General features: G+C 42.6%; 1 protein-coding gene across 4 annotated transcripts in view; it reads left to right on the top strand.

Annotated features, from left to right (window-relative positions):
• LOC106605126 (thyroid hormone receptor-associated protein 3) overlaps window positions 1-21,601 on the top strand; it is a 31,301-nt gene extending 9,700 nt beyond the window's left edge. The window contains exons 1-10 of one of the 4 annotated variants that reach the window (XM_014200462.3): window positions 9,986-10,117; window positions 11,216-12,157; window positions 12,885-13,619; window positions 13,983-14,155; window positions 14,724-14,835; window positions 15,295-15,379; window positions 17,520-17,701; window positions 18,072-18,264; window positions 18,548-18,697; window positions 18,912-21,601. In XM_014200462.3, the coding sequence (XP_014055937.2) occupies window positions 10,101-10,117; window positions 11,216-12,157; window positions 12,885-13,619; window positions 13,983-14,155; window positions 14,724-14,835; window positions 15,295-15,379; window positions 17,520-17,701; window positions 18,072-18,264; window positions 18,548-18,697; window positions 18,912-19,178 (2,856 nt within the window). In that variant the 5' untranslated portion in view covers window positions 9,986-10,100 and the 3' untranslated portion in view covers window positions 19,179-21,601. Of the gene's footprint in view, window positions 1-9,985; window positions 10,118-11,215; window positions 12,158-12,884; window positions 13,620-13,982; window positions 14,156-14,723; window positions 14,836-15,294; window positions 15,380-17,519; window positions 17,702-18,071; window positions 18,265-18,547; window positions 18,702-18,911 lie in introns of those variants that run through there. The other 3 variants (XM_014200459.3, XM_014200461.3, XM_014200463.3) reach the window with 3 other exon arrangements.
• Window positions 21,602-22,257: the final 656 nt, after the last annotated feature.

Raw genomic sequence — 22,257 nt, 5'->3', positions numbered from 1 at the left:
CTCATGATTAATATTTATTAGAACTGAAAACACTAAAGGAAAAATAACAAAGAGAAAAACGAAAGCGCACAGTTCTGTCAGGTACATAGGCTAAACAGAAGACAACTACCCACAAACACAAGTGGAAAAAAACCCTACTTAAGTATGATCTCCAATTAGAGACAACGAAGACCATCTTCCTCTAATTGGAGATCATCCCAAAAAACAACAACATAGAAATAGAAAACTAGAAACTAAACATAGAAATACAAAACATCGAAAAACACAAAACACCCCGTCACGCCCTGACCTACTCTACCATAGAAAATAACATCTTACTCTGGTCAGGACGTGACACACTGTTCCTAGGCCGTCATTGTAAATAATAATTTGTTCTTAACTGACTTGCCTAGTTAAAGAAAAATAAAGTAATATGATGCTGTACTTACTATAAAGTCAGACACCTTTGGTCATTCCTAACACATACATCAAGGCTTAATGATGTAAACACAAAATGAATTATCACTAACAAATTAACATCAAAGACATGTTTAACCCATACATGTCCTTTCATATGCATATTTTTTTAACAATACAAATACTTAAAGTTTCAAGTCCAGCAATGCAATTACATTGAACATTACACAGAACTGTGAATAGTGCAGCTTGTCCCTGAGATGGCGGACAAATGGTTCTTGCCTCTGTGCCTCATGGAGGTACTGAATGTTGGTTCCAACCTTAAAAGTAACAACAACAAAAAGTTAGCATGTCTGTTAGCGTGTCTGTTAGGAAATGCCTTTGTCACACCATCTGGATAAGGGCATTTCTGTGCAGCGCCAGAAACTAAATGGGGAGATGGGAAATTCGATTCATATTATTATATTCCTCTTTCATTGACAAATTTCATGACGTGACTATGAGACGTGGATGTATCTAAGGGGATTTTTATTTAGCTGAGCCTGCTAGCTAGCTTGCTAAATTGAATCTAGCTAGCAATTGCTGTAAAGTTACCGAAATTATTTTAAATAACGACTGAGGTAGCTACAGTATATAATCTAACACGACCCTTAACTACTTTAAATTACAGTAAATAAAGGTTAATTTGCTTGTTTTTTGCTGCCCGGTTGGCACCACAATTGGGCATTTGATTTGCGAACTCATCACATGACCAGCGTCTCATCAGCAACACTAAAAAAGTACTTCCGGGTAACTGAATATCAAAAAGTTTAAAAATAAAAGTCCTCCCACATAACAGTATAAAAGTGTCAACAACATACATGTTATTAATGATATATGAAAGATTATTGTCTAAACATTAACAATATTTGTTCATATTTAAGTGACATATGCATTAATTTTGGGTTTTTAACATGTTCCAAGGTCAATTAAATTCCCCCAATGCGAATCACTGTTTATGGAATACATATTGGCTTATAGAGCAAGAACTATTCTGGGTGCCGCAGTAAAGGTATTGTAGGGAGTACTTGGCAGGGTCTATAGAATGTACAGTACCAGTCAAAAGTTTGGACACACCTACTCATTCAAGGGTTTTTCTTTATTTTTACTATGTTCTATATTGTTGAATAGTAGTGAATACATCAAAACTATGAAATAGCACGTGTTAAACAGCTTTGCTCACTCTTGGCGTTGGGATAGCATATCACTGCAAGATGCTGTGGTAGCCCTGCTGTGGTAGCGATGCAAAAAGTGTGGGTAGCCATTTGATTAGCTGTTCAGGAATCTTATGACTTGGGGGTAGAAGCTGTTGAGAAGCCTTTTGTACCTAGACTTGGCGTTCCAGTACCTCTTGCCATGCGGTAGCAGAGAGAAGAGTATGACTAGGGTGTATGGAGTCTTTTACCATTTTTAGTGCAAACCAGATGGGATAGCATATCACTGCAAGATGCTGTGGTAGCCCTGCTGATTAAGTGTGCCTTGAATTCTAAATACATCACTGATAGTGTCACCAGCAAAGCACCCCCACACCATCACACCTCCTCTATGCTTTATGGTGGGAACCACACATGGATGGATTATTCATTCACCTACTCTGTCTCACAAAGAAACAGTGGTTGGAACCAAAAATCTCAAATTTGTAGTCATCAGACCAAAGGACAGATTTCCACCGGTCTAATGTCCATTCATGTCTTAAAGTAATGAATGACTGTCGTTTTCCTTTGTTTATTTGAGCTGTTCTTGACATAATATGGACTTGGTCTTTTACCAAATAGGGCTGTCTTCTGTATACCAACCCTACCTTGTCACAACACAACTGATTGGGTCAAATGCATTAAGCAGGAAAGAAATTCCACAAATGAACTTTTAACAAGGCACACCTGTTAACTGAAATGCATTCCATGTGACTACCTCATGAAGCTGGTTGAGAGAATGTCAAGAGTGTGCAACGCTGTCATTAAGGAAAAAAGTGGCTACATTGAAGAAACTCAAATATAAAATATATTTTGATTTGTTTAACACTTTTTTGGTTACCACAATGTTATTTCATAGTTTTGATGTCTTCACTATTATTCTACAATTTAGAAAATAGTAAATATAAAGAAAAACCTTTGAATGAGTAGGTGACTGGTACTGTATATATGGTGTCATTTCTTGAGGCTCTGAATAATATGAAGTGTTGCTGGCCATTTACTACACCCATTCCATTGGCGGTCACAATACGAATCATTGTATATGGAATACATAATCATCACATGTGCGATTACTGCACTACAGAAAACCCTCTAACCAAACAACAGTGCAGGGCATGAGCGCTGAATTAAAGGGCAACTACACCAAAAAAATCTAAGTTTCTTAGATTTTTCACAGATCTAAAAACTCATCCCCTGATGTGGTTTGAGCATTGTTGTGGACACAGAAAATCTAAGTTTGTTGTTTTTCTATTAAAAAAGTGGGAAAAAACTGAGGGAAAACTTGAAAGTATTGTGGAAATCCGAAACCTGGATAAACTAAACTGAGAAAATGGAATGAGGTGAAAATTCAAATTGATTTTAAAAGGCCACACCAATGTTTTTTGGCTGTGCATGACTGCATTTTGTGGGAGGTCAGATCCAATATAGGGAAATAAGCTGGGCCATCCTAGAAATGTTTTAGAATAATGTAATATATCAAGTTTTGCCGATGCTTTTAATGAAAGAGACTTACAGTCATGCGTGAATACATTTTTATGTATGGGTGGCCCCGGGAATCGAAACCACTATCCTGGCATTGCAATGCTCTACCAAGATGCTTGACTTGACTTGTACTGCAATTGAATATGATATATAAGGCCTTTATTAAGCAGTGCTTATGCCACCTTTTATAATGCACAGGTTTATGTCATATTTGACATAGTGGGGTTATGTCACATTTGACATTGGTGGTTATGTCACATAGCTATGCCACATTTATGAACCCTTTATAAGGCATGACATAGATTATTTGTAACACATTTATGTAGTGTTTATGAACGCTTTATGAAGGCTTTATGAAGCCTTTATAAGCTGCACGTCATTTAAAGGTGGAATAAGCGAAGGCTTTGATTTCTTGTCAAACATGGAAAAGGGGTCTTATAAAACATCTACCAGAAAAAGTCGTAAAAGGTATTAGAAATACATAAAAACACAATAATGTTGAAGACCCCTGCCAAATAATATCAACACTTAAACTTACTGAAGGCAGAAAACATGTTAAGAAACATTGCCTTGTGGCTTAAAATTGTTACCAATATCCCACATACTCTATCTTTAAGAAATTTTCTAATACGAGGAGAGAGGATAATGAACGTTCACAGAAATAACAAGTAAAAGTAGACCTATCAATTAGTTAGTGTTTTTACTAATATACACTTTGTTTATGAATTATTAAGTGGATAAAACTTGTAATTCAGCTACCAAATCGGTAACAGAATTTCAGAAAGATCGGTAACAGAATTTCTGCTATTTTAATAGGCTAAAATGGGAAATCATAGTAGTAACAAACCACAGTTGGGTCACCCGCTACTGTCCTTCCTTCCACTGGAATATGGTTATGTTCAGCTGATAACGGTTTCCTTTCTATTTCTGTCGTCATGTGGTCAAAGCAAGAGTGTGAAGAGTCGGACTGTAACGGCCGTCGTATGAATTGGACCAAGGCGCAGCGGGTTGAGTGCTCATTTTGACGTTTATTTTAAATAACCACGAACACTTCACAAAAACAAGAAACCGGACGACAACATAACAGTTTGCAGGCTAGCCCTAGCAGTGCAAAACAACCTCCCACAATTCCCAAAACAAACATACTCCTAATTATAGGACCTTCAATCAGAGGCAACGATAACCAGCTGCCTCCAATTGAAGGCCACAATCCCAATTACTAAACAAAGAAATAAACACCCCTAGAAACAGACATAGAACTATACAACATAGAACTAAACCATAAACCCCGGAAACATAAATCAAACGCCCCTCTACATAAACACACACTCAAAACCATATAAAACAAATACCCCCTGCCACGTCCTGACCAAACTCTAATTACAAATAACCCCTTTACTGGTCAGGACGTGACAGTACCCCCCCAAAGGTGCAGACCCCGGATGCACCTGACAAAAAATAAATACAAAAATAAACCCCTTACTAAAAGGGAGGGAAGGGAGGGTGGCTGCCGTCACCGACGGCTCCCGTGCTACACCCCCCCCCCCCCCCCCTCCCCAAACCTCCTACAGTGGAGGTGGCTTAGGCTCAAGCCTTAGTCCCCTACTTGACCAGTCCACCCCCACTGAATACCTCGGCCTGAAGCCTGTCACTGTAGACCCTGGACTGGACTCTGGGAGCTCCGGACTGTAGGGCAACTCTGGGAGCTCCGGACTGTGGGCCGTCTCTCTTGGTTCCGGACAGTGGGCCATCTCTCTTGGTTAAGGACAGTGGGCCGTCTCTCTACGGGGCACTGTCGCCGGAAGCTCTGGACGGGGCACTGTCGCCAGAAGCTCTGGACGGGGCACTGTCGCCGGACACTCTGGACGAGGCACTGTCGCCGGACACTCTGGACGAGGCACTGTCGCCGGACACTCTGGACGAGGCACTGTCGCCGGACACTCTGGACGAGGCACTGTCGCCGGACATTCTGGACGAGGCACTGTCGCCGGACATTCTGGACGAGGCACTGTCGCCGGACACTCTGGACGAGGCACTGTCGCCGGACACTCTGGACGAGGCACTGTCGCCGGACACTCTGGACGAGGCACTGTCGCCGGAAGCTCGGGACTGGGCTGACGCACTGGAGGCCTGGTGCACTGGAGGCCTGATGCGTGGGGCTGGCTTAGTGCGCGCCAGACTAAGCACACGCACCACAGGGCTAGTGCGAGGAACAGGAACAGGACGTACTGGACTGGGCTGATGCACTGGAAGCCTAGTGCGTGGGGCTGGTACTGGAGGTATCAGACTGGAGACATGCACCTCAAGGCTAGTGCGAGGAGCGGGAACAGGATACACTGGGCCGTGAAGACGCACTGGCGGTCTTGAGCGCAGTACTGGCTCCACCCTTACTGGCTGGATGCCCGCTTCCCCCTGGCAAATGCGGGGAGCTGGCACTGCGCACACTGGCCTGTGAATACTTGGCCTCAACGCCGTGCGCATCACTCCAAAGCACGGGACCTGACCAGTAATAAGCTGCCTCCAATAAGCACGGGGAGTTGGCTTGGGGCTTAACCCTGGCCCAGCCAAACTACCCGTGTGCCCCCCCCAAAATAATTATTGGGGGTGCCTCTCCTCTACCTGCTTCCCAGGCAGGCTGTCACAATGGTCCAGTAGTTGTTTCCACGTCCAGTCTATCCTTGCCTCTAATACCTCCAGCGACCAGGATGCCATCACCTCCCGAGCGCACTGCTTTCTCCACTCCAGGTGCTGCTCCCTTCTTTCCCTGGCCCAGGATCCTTGCTCCTCCTGGGCCCGCTGCTTGGTCCGTTGTTGGTGGGAGGTTCTGTAACGGCCGTCGTATGAATTGGACCAAGGCACAGCGGGTTGAGTGCTCATTTTGACGTTTATTTTAAATAACCACGAACACTTCACAAAAACAAGAAAACAAGAAACCGGACGACAACATAACAGTTTGCAGGCTAACCCTAGCAGTGCAAAACAACCTCCCACAATTCCCAAAACAAACATACTCCTAATTATAGGACCTTCAATCAGAGGCACGATAACCAGCTGCCTCCAATTGAAGGCCCCAATCCCAATTACTAAACATAGAAATAAACACCCTAGAAACAGACATAGAACTATACAACATAGAACTAAACCAAAAACCCCGGAAACATAAATCAAATGCCCCTCTACATAAACACACACTCAAAACCATATAAAACAAATACCCCCTGCCACGTCCTGACCAAACTCTAATTACAAATAACCCCTTTACTGGTCAGGACATGACACAGACAACCCCTCCGTCCCTCTCTCTCTCCTCTACCTCCAATTAATGTCACCTCTCACTGCTCTTACTGACACCTACCCATGAGCCCCCTCTCTTTCCATTTACTGTAACCAGCAGCATCATCCTTCATTTGGCCCAGACTGGACCAAATCTGAACCAATCATAAATATCTGTGTTACACAAAATTGGAACGCACAGTACATTACAGTACAGTACAGTAGAGCACAGTAGAGTGCAGAAAAGTAAAGAAAAGCAGTGTATAGTTCAGTACTCAAGAATAGAGTGGAGTAGAGTTCAGTACAGTACACAGTAGACCACACTAGAGTTGAGTACACTATAATGTATACCCTCCAGACGAGCTTCAATGCCATACAACTCTCCTTCCGTGGCCTCCAACTGCTCTTAAATACAAGTAAAACTAAATGCATGCTCTTCAACCGATCGCTGCCTGCACCTGCCCGCCCGTCCAGCATCACTACTCTGGACGGCTCTGACTTAGAATATGTGGACAACTACAAATACCTAGGTGTCTGGTTAGACTGTAAACTCTCCTTCCAGACTCACATCAAACATCTCCAATCCAAAGTTAAATCTAGAATTGGCTTCCTATTTCACAACAATTCATCCTTCACTCATGCTGCCAAACATACCATCGTAAAACTGACCATCCTCCCGATCCTCGACTTCGGCGATGTCATTTACAAAATAGCCTCCAATACCCTACTCAACAAACTGGATGCAGTCTATGACAGTGCCGTTTTGTCACCAAAGCCCCATATACTACCCACCACTGCGACCTGTACGCTCTCGTTGGCTGGCCCTCGCTTCATACTCGTCGCCAAACCCACTGGCTCCAGGTCATCTACAAGACCCTGCTAGGTAAAGTCCCCCCTTATCTCCGCTCACTGGTCACCATAGCAGCACCCACCTGTAGCACGCGCTCCAGCAGGTATATCTCTCTGGTCACCCCCAAAGCCAATTCCTCCTTTGTCCGTCTCTCCTTCCAGTTCTCTGCTGCCAATGACTGGAATGAAACACTTATCTCCCTCACTAGCTTTAAGCACCAGGTGTCAGAGCAGCTCACAGATCACTGCACCTGTACATAGCCCATCTATAATTTAGCCCAAACAACTACCTCTTCCCCTACTGTATTTATTTATTTATTTATTTTGCTCCTTTGCACCCCATTATTTCTACTTTGCACTTTCTTCTACTACAAATCTACCATTCCAGTGTTTTACTTGCTATATTGTATTTACTTTGCCACCATGGCCTTTTTGCCTTTACCTCCCTTATCTCACCTCATTTGCTCACATTGTATATAGACTTATTTTTCTACTGTATTATTGACTGTATGTTTGTTTTACTCCATGTGTAACTCTGTGTTGTTGTATGTTGTCGAACTGTTTGCTTTATCTTGGCCAGGTGTAACGGCTGTCTGAAGAAGTAGACCATTGTCGCTGATTGGGAGTCATACTTAGGCAGCCTGTTTTCCTTTGGGGTTTTGTGGGTAGTTGTTTTCTGTCTTGTGTGTGTTCACCTGGCAGAACTGTTGGCTTTCGTTTTCTTGTTTGTTTTAAAGTGTTTCATTAAATATAATTATGACCACTTACCACGCTGCATCTTGGTCCCATCTTCCAGACGATCGTTACACCAGGTCGCAATTGTAAATGAGAACTTGTTCTCAACTTGCCTACCTGGTTAAATAAAGGTGAAATAAATAAATACAAATAAATTGTACTGAACTGTACAGTTCCGAATACTGTTCTGAACTGAATTATACTTTACTTTACTAAATTCTACTCTACTTTAATATACTCTACTCTACTGAACTCTACTGTACTGCACTGAATTCTACTCTACTGTGCTGTGCTGTACTCTACTATACTCTACTGAGCTCTACTGTGCTGTACTTTGATGTCCAAACTTGTGAAACATAGATGTCAATGATTGGTTCAGATTTGGTCCGGACCAACCAAATAGGGTCTTGTTTGGTGGCGGAGCTCATTAAAAATAATATCCAAATATGCAAAGGAGGATATTGCATATTTCTACCTTTGTGTACCTATTCAGGATACATCACCATGAAGAGAATGACATTCATATCCATAGTTATGCATTTATGTGTAGGTCAGATCAGAGACCCACGATGAAATTCCTTTAACGCAATTCTGTTAATGGGTGTAAATCCACTTCACTTACTGTAGTTCAATAACCAAAATACACTCACCTGGGCTCCATCACCTCCTTGATTATCTTCCCTATATCTGTCACTCCCCTTGGTTCTTTCCTCAGGTGTTATTGACTCTGTTTCATGATGGTGCGTTGTTTGTGTTTCGTGTTTGTTGGTTTGTTTATTTGATTATTTATTAAAACACTCACTCCCTGATCTTGCTTCCCGACTCTCAGTGGACACGTTACAGTCAAGGTGTCATGTCATAGCTGACACCACATTCTTTCTGCCGATGTTCATGGTGTAATATTTGAGTGTGCTTGGAAGGGGTTGCAGTGGTGCTGAAGCATACACCTTTTGATTTCCTGCCTCAACCCATGCATTTCCTGTGCTTTATGGTGAGTTGGCGCTCATATTAACTGCAGAGCGACAACGGCTTTCTACTGGCCTTACCCAGGGTCTGGTGTACTTTATACAAAGGAAATTGATGTGTGTGGGAAAGAGCTCTGGTGCTGTGATGGCACACTTGCCTCAGTGAGACTTGGTTCTTGGTTATTGTTATGAGCTCTCCCACTACTACACAGACCTTTGACTTGCACTAGAAACATTTCAGAATTATTTGCATCACTCGCACCTCTCTGATTCGGAGGGGTTGGGTTAAATGCGGAAGACACATTTCAGTTGAATGCATTCAGTATAACTGACTAGGTATCCCCTTTTCCCTTACTACGATATTGGCATTTCCTAATAGGCTACATGTTCAACATCTACCTAGTGCTTTAACTAGGATGGGTAGCCCTAAATGGAAATGAATCTGTCAGTCGGCTGCAATGTTATTCATTGGAAAGGGAAACCTGTTTGAGTGTGATGCCACCGGCCACTCTTGCTGCTGGCAGAATTGTTTTGTGGAGTCTAAAATGCATGGCAGCTCTTCTCTGTGGAGTGGCGCTGCATGGCACTATTAAGCCATGGTCTTGAGTTCTGTGAGTTCAGAAAAGAGATGGCTTGAACCTGCAAGTCAATGCTGGACCTGGATTGGCCTATCACTGTTTACAGTGTATGAAATGTAACCCTCTCGCAGTACAAGCATGACTTATTTTAGATGTAAGCATTCCGTGAAATGTTCCTTCATCAAAATTACTGCATTTACCCACAGATCTTTAGCATTTCAAGTGAAATTTAAATCCAATGCAAATATAGCCTACGTTGTTTGGTTTGAAAATGCTGTACAATGTAATGTTAGGCCATTTCCATCATAAAATTGTGATTTTAGCTGTCCTAAATCCCTGTATATAGTAGCTGGCTGACTGAATTTCTTCTTTTAGCCTAGGTTTCTGGGCAGGCTGGCCAGCCAGGGTAATTGGCAAGCCAAGCCCACTCCTTTTGCTTAGAAGGATTAGAGTAGACATTTTTCCCATATGGCCCATGTGACTGCCTCTTTCCACTAGTGCTCAGCATAAGAGATGCAGAGTGTCTTGCTTTCAATGTGAGTGTGCCATGCTGCTCGGTGCACTACCTTTTCTACTCACTCTTTATTCCAATGAAAAAACACACTGGGTGAGTAGTACTGCAGGGCTTTATTTTCTTCAAAGGTTTCCAGATGGGTCTTACTTAGGAGTACTAGATTGTTCTGTCAATGGTGGTTTTCTTTTTCGATTTTGAGTGCTTTTAGTCTAAGTGATGTAATTTTAGGTATTTCTCTGTAATGCTGACTGTAGTTTGAATTTCTCATTGTTATTTGTGCAAGTTATCCATCTTTGCCTGCGTAGGGATATTGACTGCAGTGCAAAGCTGCTGAGCAGTTTGGGATTTGAATGACTTTTAACTCATATTATTATCAAAGGATTCTGACTATTTACCAGGCTATTTATTGTCGGATCGTGCTGATATAGGAGTAGTCTCAGATGCATCCTCTTTAAATGAGATTGTTTTCTTTACTGTAGCTAAGATGGACCAAATGTGTCAACTAAATCTTAGTACTTACAGAGGCGATAGATTGTTTATAGGAACTGTAGAAACGTGTCTAGTGGTACTGAAGGCTACTTCTGTTATGCTTTAGTGTCCATGGTGCTATGGAGCCACCATGTGGACTGGGTAGACCTCACAGCCATGTCTCTAGACGAATCGAGAAGTCTGTTTTTCTCCATTGCTCCATTGTGCACCCATGTATTCCCACTTCCCAGCAGTTACATTTTAAGATGTGGTTTGCTCCCTCTGTTAATATATTTGTCAGATGCACACAGATGCGTCACAGTGTGCCATGTACATGGGATTATGATGTACTTTACAGAAACAAAACTACTAAGTACATGAGTATCTGTCACTTTTTTTTTTCTGTAACCAGCAGGCACTTGATTATTTTTTAAGCTGTAGACCCAATGTGAACTTGAAAACAAAATGTGTTGGCCTAATTGTTTCAAAGGTCTTGGAAGGAGAACAGCATCACTTTCTTAAGCAACACAAACAAATGTATTGCTCAGGCTATAAGGTTGTTTATAGTCTTGAGAAAAACAGCATTGCACACTTTATTCCTCAAAGTACTTTTTTCTAACGATATTTATACAAAGGAAGGTGTAATCAGTCATCTTCTCTTCGTCTTCCCTCCCTTTCATCTCTCTATCCCTTCTGCCTTCTCTCTTTCTCCCACTTTCATAGCTCTAGGTCCCGCACTCGCTCGCGCTCCAGATCTCATTCTCCATCCCACAATAACCGAGAGCGGAACTACCCAAGGGAGTACCAGAATAATAACCGCGAGTTCCGGGGCTACCATCGAGGCTTCCGGAGGCCCTACTACTTCAGAGGCCGAGGGCGTGGCTACTTCCCACGGGGACGCTTCCAGAGGGGTGGGGGACGCGGCTATAACAACTACCGCCCCAATAACTGGCAGAACTACAGGCAGCACCCCCAACAACAGCACCCCCAACAACAGCAGCAACAACAACAGCAGCAGCAACAACCCCACAGCCCGAGACGGGGACGATCCCGTACCCCTAAAAAGCGCTCTGGTAGCCCTCATTCCCACAGCCACTCCAAGTACTCGGACCGCTCTTCCTCGCCCCGATCCCGGCGCTCCCACCGCTCCTCTTCCTCACATTCCTCCTCTCCCACACGTAGGTCAGGCTCTGGGTCGACTACGCAGAACTCTAAGGATGTCAAGGAGGAGCGTTCTGCCTCCAAGGAGGTCCAGAAGAAAGGAGGAGGAGGAGGAGGAGGACATGGTGAGCCCGTGGAGATCACAGGGGGGTCTGCAGGGCCTGATGGGGGCGCCAGTGGGGACAAGCCTAAGGCTGACTGGCAGGGCGTGACGGATCACAGCAGCAGCCCAAAGGGGTCAAGTCCTCAGGTGCGCTCAGCTGTTATCATTGGTCAGGGCGCTCCAGCTTCGACCCAGTCTAGTCCCTCTCCTAAAAGCACTAATGCTAATGGCCCCAATTACAATGGTGCCCCCTCATGGCAGATACAGACGGTGGACAGTTCACCTTCCACCAAAAGCCCTTCTCAGAAAAGCCCCACACCTGTGTTCTCTGGCTTTGGCTTCTTCTCTAAAGACGACAACCTGGCTGGAGATAAAGCAGCTATCTCCTCAGTGTTCAAAAGGTAATACAAATATTTGTCTCCTTTTCTCTTTGCCACTTATGAAATATCTTTAGAAGTGAAAGGTTAACACACGCACTACCATATTTTTCTCATTTTTGGTGCAAGAATTTACTGCCCCCAAGTTCACGTTGTAGCACACGATTATTGTCAACATTTTGGTCAAAGACCCTTTTCATGGCTAGGCAATATCTGTCATATTTTTTAAAACCTTTCATTTAGTGAGGTTAGTAGATAGTTGTAATGTGCCAATTGTATGAGTCTCTTATTTGTATTTAGAATTCATGGTTCTTTCCCAATGCGTCATGCACCACATAGAATAATTTGTCCCTGGTATTTGTTCTTGGCCCTAAGCCCTTGGGGAAGTTGTGGTCGTCATAGCATGCTGAAACAGGAGTTTGTAAGTTGAGAAGGCATTACAGACCCTTGGGAGTTTTGAGATGTGTGTTTTCTTGGCCAGTCAACGCTGCACTAACCATGACAAATCCCTCATGGCCTGGGCCTTTGAAGAAGGGAGATCTTTTGCTGGCCGTCATATTCTGTGTTTATAACTTCATCATCCATTACCCTAAGTCTTCCACAATAAGTGGGATTTTTACCTACACCATTGACAAGCATCGTTATTTCTTTCGCATTGTTTTGTAATACAGTTGCAGGGCACTCACCTGAACTGTTGTTCAAGATGCATTTAAACACAGTTGTTTCTCTTTCTCTCTTCGCCATTGTTTAGGTTCTTGGAAGAGCACAATCGTAAGAAAAAGCAGTCCGGTTGGGAGAATGGCAGAGAGATGGAAACCAATGGTGGGGATGTGGAGTGGGAGAAAGGGAATGGCATGAAGGCCTCTGGGGGCATCTTTGACAGAGAGCCCGACAAAGGGGAGAATGAGAAGTACAAGTACAGGGAAGACTTTGATGATGAAGGGAACGTGTTGTTGAACCATTTCTTGAAAGCCTCCCCTTTCTTTTCCTGCGATGGGGAGGAAGAGGAGTTGATACCCAAGCCCCGTCCCAAGGTGCTCCGCAAAGAGCATGACCGGGAGGACGACGAGTCGCCCAAGCCCAAGAGCAAAGTCACCCTCTCGGCCCGTGAGCTATTTGAGGAGCGCTTCGGCAAGTGGGAGGACCTGGCCTACTTGCAGGTGGCTGCCAAAGACGATGATCTTGATGCCATGGCGGAGGAGATTTACCGCAGCCGGAAGGAGGAGAAGGCTGCGGCCATAGCTGCGGCCTTGGCCAAGAGAGAGGCCATAGCGGGCATGCTCAGAGGCTTCTCCCCGGAGAACGTCAGCAAAGACAGGAGGAAGGAGAAAGCAGCCTCCAGCCCGTCCCCCACACCCGCACCACGGAGGAACTCTGACCGAGAGATGTTCATAGTCAGGCGGGAGGACTCTCCCCCAAGGGCCTCTGGGAAAAGAAGAGCGGAGTTCAGTGTCAGAATGGATTCTCTCAGAGATGACGTGGCAAGGTAAGCAGTATGCACCATCATCACATAGATTCACATAGAGACTCTGATGCCTTATCGCCTTGGATAGATTTCAATCTCCATTAGCAGGAAGCCATGAATCATGGCCCTCTGGCTCGGCCTGGACCTGAGCTTCTTTGAGTCATAGTTCTATGAAACCAGGAGCTTTATCAAAATGAATAAAGATGTGTGCTATGACAATTGAGATAATGAAATTACTCCTCCCGATTAAATCTTTCAGGTGTTGTTTATTAAAGTCTCATGAGAAAGATCCCATTCTCTTTGTTCTCTGTTTATTTTCACCATAAAGGGAAAAGGTGAAACATCAAATGAAATGTTTTTGTTGTTGTTTTGTCTCTTCCCCAGCTCCTCTGGTGTTATGGTTGGTGAGCGAAGGTTATCACGGGATCTTGTGCATCCTACTAAAAAGGAGCAGGAGTTTCGCTCTGTCTTCCAGCACATTCAGGCCACACAGTTACAAAGGAGTCCCTCAGAGCTGTTTGCACAGCACATTGTCACCATTGTCCACTACATAAAAGGTGACTGACTTCTCTCACCCCTGATCCTTTGCAACTGACCAGTCTCTCTGCTAGCTGTGCTTTAACACAGGTGCGAGTTAACGTGCAATTGCGATATCAAAAGGTTTATATAGCCTATACAGTATATCATTTGATAGGTCAAACTGAAAAGGGTTGCCAAATGCTTGTGAAATAGCTTGGCCAGTATGCCTATCTAGCCCTGCCACACATTGCAATCCTGTGTGGGAATGATTATGGAAAAATATTGCTGTACACCAAAAAAACATGGAGTCGTTTTTCAGGCACAAATGTTATCTAATTGAATTTGGTTTCGAGAAGTTTTCCGAAAATGTTTTTCATTGCTATGAAACATTTGCATGGTTATTAGACCTTGTATGACTCTGTGGCTAATAAACTCACGTTAAAAAATATATATATATAACCTTTGATACAGCTGAAAATATTGTTTTTATGGTCACAAGCTAACACTATGCGTAACTTATGAATTTAAAGTAATAGGAAAGTGCATTGGCACAATGTACGGTCATATCTGTTGTGTAACACAAGTTCTGGTTCCTGTTGATTACAGCACAGCACTTTCCATCCAACGGAATTACTCTAAATGAGCGATTTGCCATGTACCAAAGAAGAGCTGCACAAAAGGAAATGATGAAGCCAAGAAAAAGCCCAGAGATACACAGGTATAGTCTCCTTCTGAGTGACCATCTCACCTTCAGTGTGCTGTGGCATCACCTTTAGTTTTTATCAAAGCTTGCAAAGGTATTTATCTTACATTTTGTCATCCAGTGCACGTTCAATGGTGGTCTTGTTTGCTATGTGATATCCTGGAGTTATCCGGGTCTATACGTTGCTCGTAGACAGTTAATTTTAGTCCTCATCTGATCATCACTGAAAATAAGAATAATTCCTTGCAGTCATTTCAGTACTCACCTGAGCAGCACAGACGTGAAACTAGGAGTAATTCATTTCAGTTCTCACCTGAGCAGCACAGACTTGAAACTAAGAGTAATTCATTGCAGTCATTTCAGTCCTCATCTGAACAGCACTGACCTAAAATGTTTTAGAGTAATCCCTTGCTTATGTTATATTTGCCACCTGAGCTGTGGCAAAGTTAGACCTTGTGTATTTCTCTCTTGCAGGATAATTGATGTTTCTCTCAGTGCTTTTAAGAAACACTCTCACCTGTTTGAGGGGATGAAAAGCTCCGGGGATGGCAGTTACAAGGTGACTGAACATTTTGAAATATGAAGTATTTTGGGAAAAGTGAGACAACAGCAAGCGAGCGAGTGAGCCAGCCTTCCACCTTTAGACTGCGTTCTCTGTCTAAGCCTGTGCTTTTCTTTGAAGGGAGATGCATAACGTCTAAAAGCAAAGCAAATGCAAAACAAGGCACATTCAATTTGTTGTGTGTTATATACTCCCCCTCCACATATGATGATTTGGTTATACTGTGGGTACAAGCCTGCCTGAGGCCATTGAGTCGAAAAACATGAGGGGTCAGAAATGGAAACGGCCAATTGCTCCTGTGTCCAAGCCATTCAAAGGACTCTAAACAAATGTCATAGTAAGTATTCTTCTTCAACAAATAAGGGGAAATATAGTCAAAAGCAAAACCTGTTGTACTTATAGAGTGCTTATACAGTCTCTAGGCCTTCTTATAACTTCGGTCATTTGATGACATCTGACTGAGACCATTTTGCAGTATGGCTAAATTGAACTCTCTTCAAAACGGAAACATTTTAAGGGGAATAAAACAACGTGAGAGTCAATGAACTCAGCCTTCAGGAGTTTCAAACCGCATTATGTCCAGTTGTGTTGCAGAGGTTCAACATTGTGTTGTGCAGACCTGGGAAAGTACACTGAACAAAAATATAAACGCAACATGCAACAATTTTGTAGATTTTACTGAGTTCTAGTTCATATAAGGAAATCAGTCAATTGAAATAAATGAATTAGGCCCTAATCTACGAATTTCACATGACTGGGAATACAGATATGCATCTGTTGGTCACAGAGACACTATATATACAGAATAACTGTTCGTCAGGAGCTTCATGAAATGGGTTTCCAGGGAAGAACTGGGACATTTTCAGCTTCCGGGAATTGTGTACGGATGCTTGCCACAGGGGGCTGTGCATTATTATGCTGAAACATTAGGTGATGGTAGCGGATGAATTGTACGACAATGGGCCTCAAAGCCTCATCGTGGTATCTCTGTACGTTCAAATTGCCATAAATAAAATGCAGTTGTGTTCATTGTCTGTAGCTTATGCCTGCCCATACCATAACCCCACCACCACCATCTGTTCACAACGTTGACATCAGCAAACCACTCGTCCACATGACACCATACATGCCTTCTGCCATCTGCCCGGTACAGTTGAAACCGAGATTTATCCGTGAAGAGCACAATTCTCCAGCGTGCCGGTGGCCATCAAAGGTGAGCATTTGCCCACTGAAGTCGGTTACGACGCCGAACTGCAGTCAGGTCAAGACCCTGGTGAGGACGACGAGCATGCAGATGAGCTTCCCTGAGATGTTTTCTGACAGTTTGTGAAGACATTCTTTGGTTGTGCAAACCCACAGTTTCATCAGCTGTCCGGGTGGCTGGTCTCAGATGATCCCGCAGGTGAAGAAGCCGAATGTAGAAGTCCTGGGCTGCCGTTGTTACACGTGGTCTGCGGTTGTGAAGCCGGTTGGATGTACTGCCAAATTCTCTAAAACGATGTTGGAGACGGCTTATGGTAGAGAAATGAACATTCTCTCTGGCAATAGCTATGGTGGACATTCCTGCAGTCAGACTGCCAATTGCACACTCCATCAAAACTTCAGATATCTGTGGCATTGTGTTGTGTGACAAAACTGCACATTTAGAATGGCCTTTTATTGTCCCCAGCACAAGGTGCACATGTGTAATGATCATGCTGTTTAATCAACTTCTTGATATGCCACACCTGTCAGGTGGATGGATTATCTTGGCAATGGAGAAATGCTCACTAACATGGATGTAAACAAATGTGTGCAAAACATTGGAGAGGAATACGTATTTGTGCGTATACAAGATTTCTGGGATATTTTATTTCAGCTCATGAAACATGGGATCAACACTTTACATGTTGCGTTTTGATTTTTGTTCAGTGTAGTTCCAGAATGGTCTGTTTTCACTTATGCCGGTCAAATGTTACACAGCAGCCGTTAAACGGGCAGTTCCCAGAGTTTGTTGGTTAGTTATGTGCTTCTAACAGTTCTCCCGGTCCCTCGCATGCAGTGTACAAACAAGACAGATTGCAGACTGACAGCACCTCTCAATGCTAACCCATAGCATGTCCACGTTCTCGTGTTGTTTTTATTTTTACCTGCACAGGACGAAGGTAAAAAAATGAAGGGTGACTCAATGGACCTTCGTCTGGATATTGAGCGCCGTAAAAAATATTCCACCCGGGAGAGAGATTATAAACAGGATGGGGGGAGAGATTCAGGAGACTCCCCAGAGGCTAGCAGGGAGAGGTCCGTTGAGAAATCCTCCAAGCACCACAAGAAGTCCAAGTATGTTCAACCAACTCACACTCTATAGCAGTGGTTCTCAAACCTCTCATCGGAGCCCCCAACAGTTCCATGTATTTGATTTATTACATAGCAAGCACACCTGATTCAACTTGTCAACTAATTAGCAAGCCTTTGACTATGTGAATCAGGTGAGTTAGTTCAGAGCTACAGCAAAATTGTGAAAGGTCTTATGGTCCCTGAAAGGTTTTAGAACCACTTCTCTATCACACTATCACTTTACTACATTCCATTTACTACATTTACTTTACAAGTCATGTACATATCTACAACTAGCCAGGGTCTTACAAGACACGCAATGGAGCTAACAATAAACTGACTTTTAAAGTTATTTTGGTCCCTCAACCTTAAGCTCTTCCTCCAGGAAAAACAAGAAGAAGCAATCTCGCTCTCGCTCCTCCTCTTCATCTGCCGAATCTCACAGGGGAGGAGACTATCCCCACAAGGAGCCTGAGTTCAAAGACGAGGGCTTTAACAAGGCCAGGCTGGGGCCTCGGGGGGACTATGGCGGCCCCACGGAGAGGGGACGAGGACGCGGAGGCTTTGTAAGTCTGCTCATGGACGTGCACTCATATTCATTTTGGAAAGTAAAGGATCTGATAAAGAATAGAATCATTAAAAGAATAAGACAAAGTACCACCACAACTAACCTGAAAAAAAAAACATTTGGAATAGAAAAATATGCCATGATAGCAGTTTATTTTCTTCTTTGGCTTTGCACTTGGAAAGATTTTTCTGGAAATCAAACTAATGGATAGTTATTTTAATTTGTGCAATAATTGTCTTGTTTTTATGATCTGGGTTCTCTGTGTCTGACTCATATTGCAGCAATTTAGAATAAGAGGAAGGGGCTGGAACAGGGGAAATTACCAGGGAAACAATGCCAACGGTAATCCCCCTAACATGGGCATACCAGTTCACCCCAAGAATGAGGACTGGGACCCGGAATACACCCCCAAGAGCCGAAAATACTACTTGGTAGGTTTGTACCCATGCCATTATAAATTATATCTTTGTTTCCTCTTGCCTATATATAAAATTCCATTCTCAAATGAATTCATTACTCAAATCAAATCGGTGAATTCACCAAATTCACAACTTCTTTGAACTTGCTAATAATGGTACTACCTTCAAGCTCACTTCAAGATATTAACTCTTTCTCTCTTTTCCTGTCTTTCCATTTCTCCTTCAGCATGATGACAGGGAGGGCGAGAGGAAGTGGGTGGACAACCGAGGACGGGGGAACTTCCTCCGTGGCAGCAGGGGCCGTTTCATTATCCGGAAGGCCAGCGTTGGCCCACCCAACAACCACACCAACAACAACAGCAGCCCCAAGTGGACACATGACAAGTTCCAGGTCAACGGGGGGGAGGAGGAGGACGAGCCCCAGGAGGAGGAAGCAGAGCAGGACCACAAAGACCAGGAGAAGTCTGAAGACATGGAAAACACTGAGCAGTGAGGGAGCTCAGGGAGAGAGAAACATTGTACCAGCACAGTGGCAATGTTCTACTGTCTCAAGTCATCTGGGTCGTGTTCAAATGGATGAAAACAGACTGAAACAGGGGAGGAAAGGACTACCTGGACTTGTCCAGTAACGAACACTGTCCAATAAGAACTACCTGGACTTGTCCAATAAGAAAAGACCCTGCTCTCAGCCTTTATCCATCACAATGGCTGCACTTGGGAGAGAGTTACCCGTGCACAAAAACACACATTAGGAATCAATCAGGACTCTCTTTGACACAATATCTTTACGCAACATTATGTTATACTTTTGTCAGGGTATAGCTGACTTGTGTTTTATCTGCTTATAGTAGAAACACTGTTAGACAGTGAACTGCTGTGTTGGAATAGGAAATATACATAACCAACCTCTGCGCTTGATAGGTTAGCACTATGAACAGTGCATTGTGGGGTGTTATGCCTCTTAGTACAGGGCTGATGCAACATTGCATAACACTTTTTTTATATCTTGATGCGAGAAAGTCACACTTTTTTTGCAGAGCATGACAAGAGGATATTTTTGTGCCTTAGATTTGTTCAAATATGTCAGACACATTTTTATCTAATGAAATTACTTTTGAGGCCAAACAGATTAATACTATACTAGAAGATAAACATTTTATTTATTTATTTTATAGTAGTGATAAATCGTACACAATTATACAGTAGATATATTTTTAGACTAGTCAACCCCAGAAAATGCAGTATACTGTTTTAGGATTCAACAATGTAACCTACGGATTCAAATACGTAACCTGCATGTTCAACTACGTAACATACGTAGTTGATTTCAAACACGTAGCATTCAACTACGTAACATTCAAATACGTAACATTCAAATACGTAACATTCAACTACGTAACATTCAACTTTGTAGCATGTTTTTGGATTCTACTAGGCTAAAGTACAGCTAGAGGCAATCGAATCCCCTTTTTACATGACAACTGGGCCAGTTTCTAATGGTCTATATGGTTTAGACCGTATGGTTTATAGTGGTCTTGCGAGTCCAGCATCTTGCAAATGACCCCTCTGACAATGGGACCAAATCGGGACAAAGGTTATATTCTACAGACCTGCATTGTGGAGTGAAACAAGAGGCTCACAGTCCCCCAGAAGAGCAAACAGCAGTGGTGGAAAAAGTACCCAATCGTCATACTTGAGTAAAAGTAAAGATACCTTAATAGAAAATGACTCAAGTAAAAGTTGAGTCTCCCAGTAAAATTCTACTTGAGTAGAAGTCTAAAAGCATTTGATTTTAAATATACTTAAGTATCAAAAGTTAATTTAAAAATATATATATACTTTTAAAGTATAAATCATTTAAAATTCCTTATATTAATCAAACCAGACAGCACTATTTAGTTGTTTTTTAATTTATGGATAGCCAGGGGCACACTCCGACACTCAGACATAATTAACAAAAGCATGTGTTCTATGAGTCCGCCAGATCAGAGGCAATAGGGTTGACCAGGAACGTTCTCAAGTGCGTGAATTGGACCATTTTCCTGTCCTGCTAAGCATTCAAAATGTAAAGAGTACTTTTGGGTGTCAGGGAAAATGTGTGGAGTAAAAAGTACGTTATTTTCTTTAGGAATGTAGTGAAGTCAAAATTATAAATAGTAAAGTACAGATACCCCAAAAAACAACTTAAATAAAAATACTTTTAAAGTAGTACCTAAGTACTTTACACCAAAATAAATAAATACATAAATTGGCATACCCTGTCTGCAAAGTCACAACGGGCTACCTGGACGTTTGTTATCTTGTCTAGTTTGTTGAGAATCCTGTATTGGATTGTTATATCTTGTACATTTCAGAACTGTTAACTTGGTCTTGGGTTGGGTGTGTGCTACTTATTAATGTCTCACCATTGAAGTCTGTGCCTCAGAAATACCTTTGCAAAGTCATTCATTTAACTTTTGATTAGGCGACACAATTTGTAATTATTTGTAGCAATTAATGCTTCCTTTTGTATATTAAGAAAAAATTGTGATTGATTAGATCATGGCACACTCAATGCTTTGATGTGATAGGTTTTCTTAATTGAATGGGGACTTTCACCCTACGTCTATGTTAAGTTTGGATTGTAGAGTAGACTGTGTGGGGTGCAACACAGTCAACTTTGGTTGAATATAAAATACGTTTTAAGGTATTTGAATTTGAACTGAAATCATTTTTGCTGTTCAAGAAAATATAAAAAAAGGATAGAAAAAGTAGAATGTTGCACTATTTGGATTTGTATGTCTTGCTTTGGGAGGCACTGCTCTTTAATGTACATGATAAACGTTGTGGTTGACACATTCATGTTCAACTTTTTTAAATGGTTCCTGTAGCCAATGTTTTTCAGATGTAAATTAAAAAGAACTTTGGTTAATTTAACATCTGTTACATGTACATCTGTGTTGCTTATTTTATGTATCTTTATTCAATAAGGAGTTGAAAATCTAACATTTACATTATTGACACCTGTCTATACTGTACTGGAAAGGTAAGATTGTAAGAGCCAGAGCATAGGCCACACAGTACATGCACTAGACACAAAAGTGCAGAGACGTATAAGTCGTTATACTGACTTTCATTACTGCATTCTGTGTATAGTGAGGAGAAGTGGTGAAACCTTTGATTTACAGATGTAGGATCTTAATTCGATCCCTCTTTTGTTGCTGAGAATTTTCCTGCGCTGCAGATAACCTTCATAATTTACATAGATTCACTGAAACCCCACTCTAAAACACAGTTGCACTCCAGTTTCCTTTTCACCTCATTTAACACCTGATTTACATGACATGGCACACGTGGGGTGGTGGGCCTTTCTCTTTTACTCTATTGCTCCTCTATTGTTCCTCAAGCGGCTGTTGACATCACATATTCCCATCAAACCAACTCCTTGAATGCCCTACTCCTTGAAGTTTGCAGTTACCCTTTAGTGTGTGTACTTTACTGTATTTATGCTTGGGATATCGCTCTTCAACAGTAAAAGTTCAAAATCGCTGTAGGACGTCTTTAACAGTATTGCACGTTCATGTAGCCTACTT

Source organism: Salmo salar, chromosome 05 (assembly GCF_965601325.2).
Source record: "Salmo salar chromosome 05, fSalSal1, whole genome shotgun sequence".
NCBI lineage: Eukaryota > Metazoa > Chordata > Actinopteri > Salmoniformes > Salmonidae > Salmo > Salmo salar.
The sequence above is the reverse complement of the archived record's forward strand: the minus strand, read 5'-3'. Positions and strand labels throughout refer to the sequence as shown.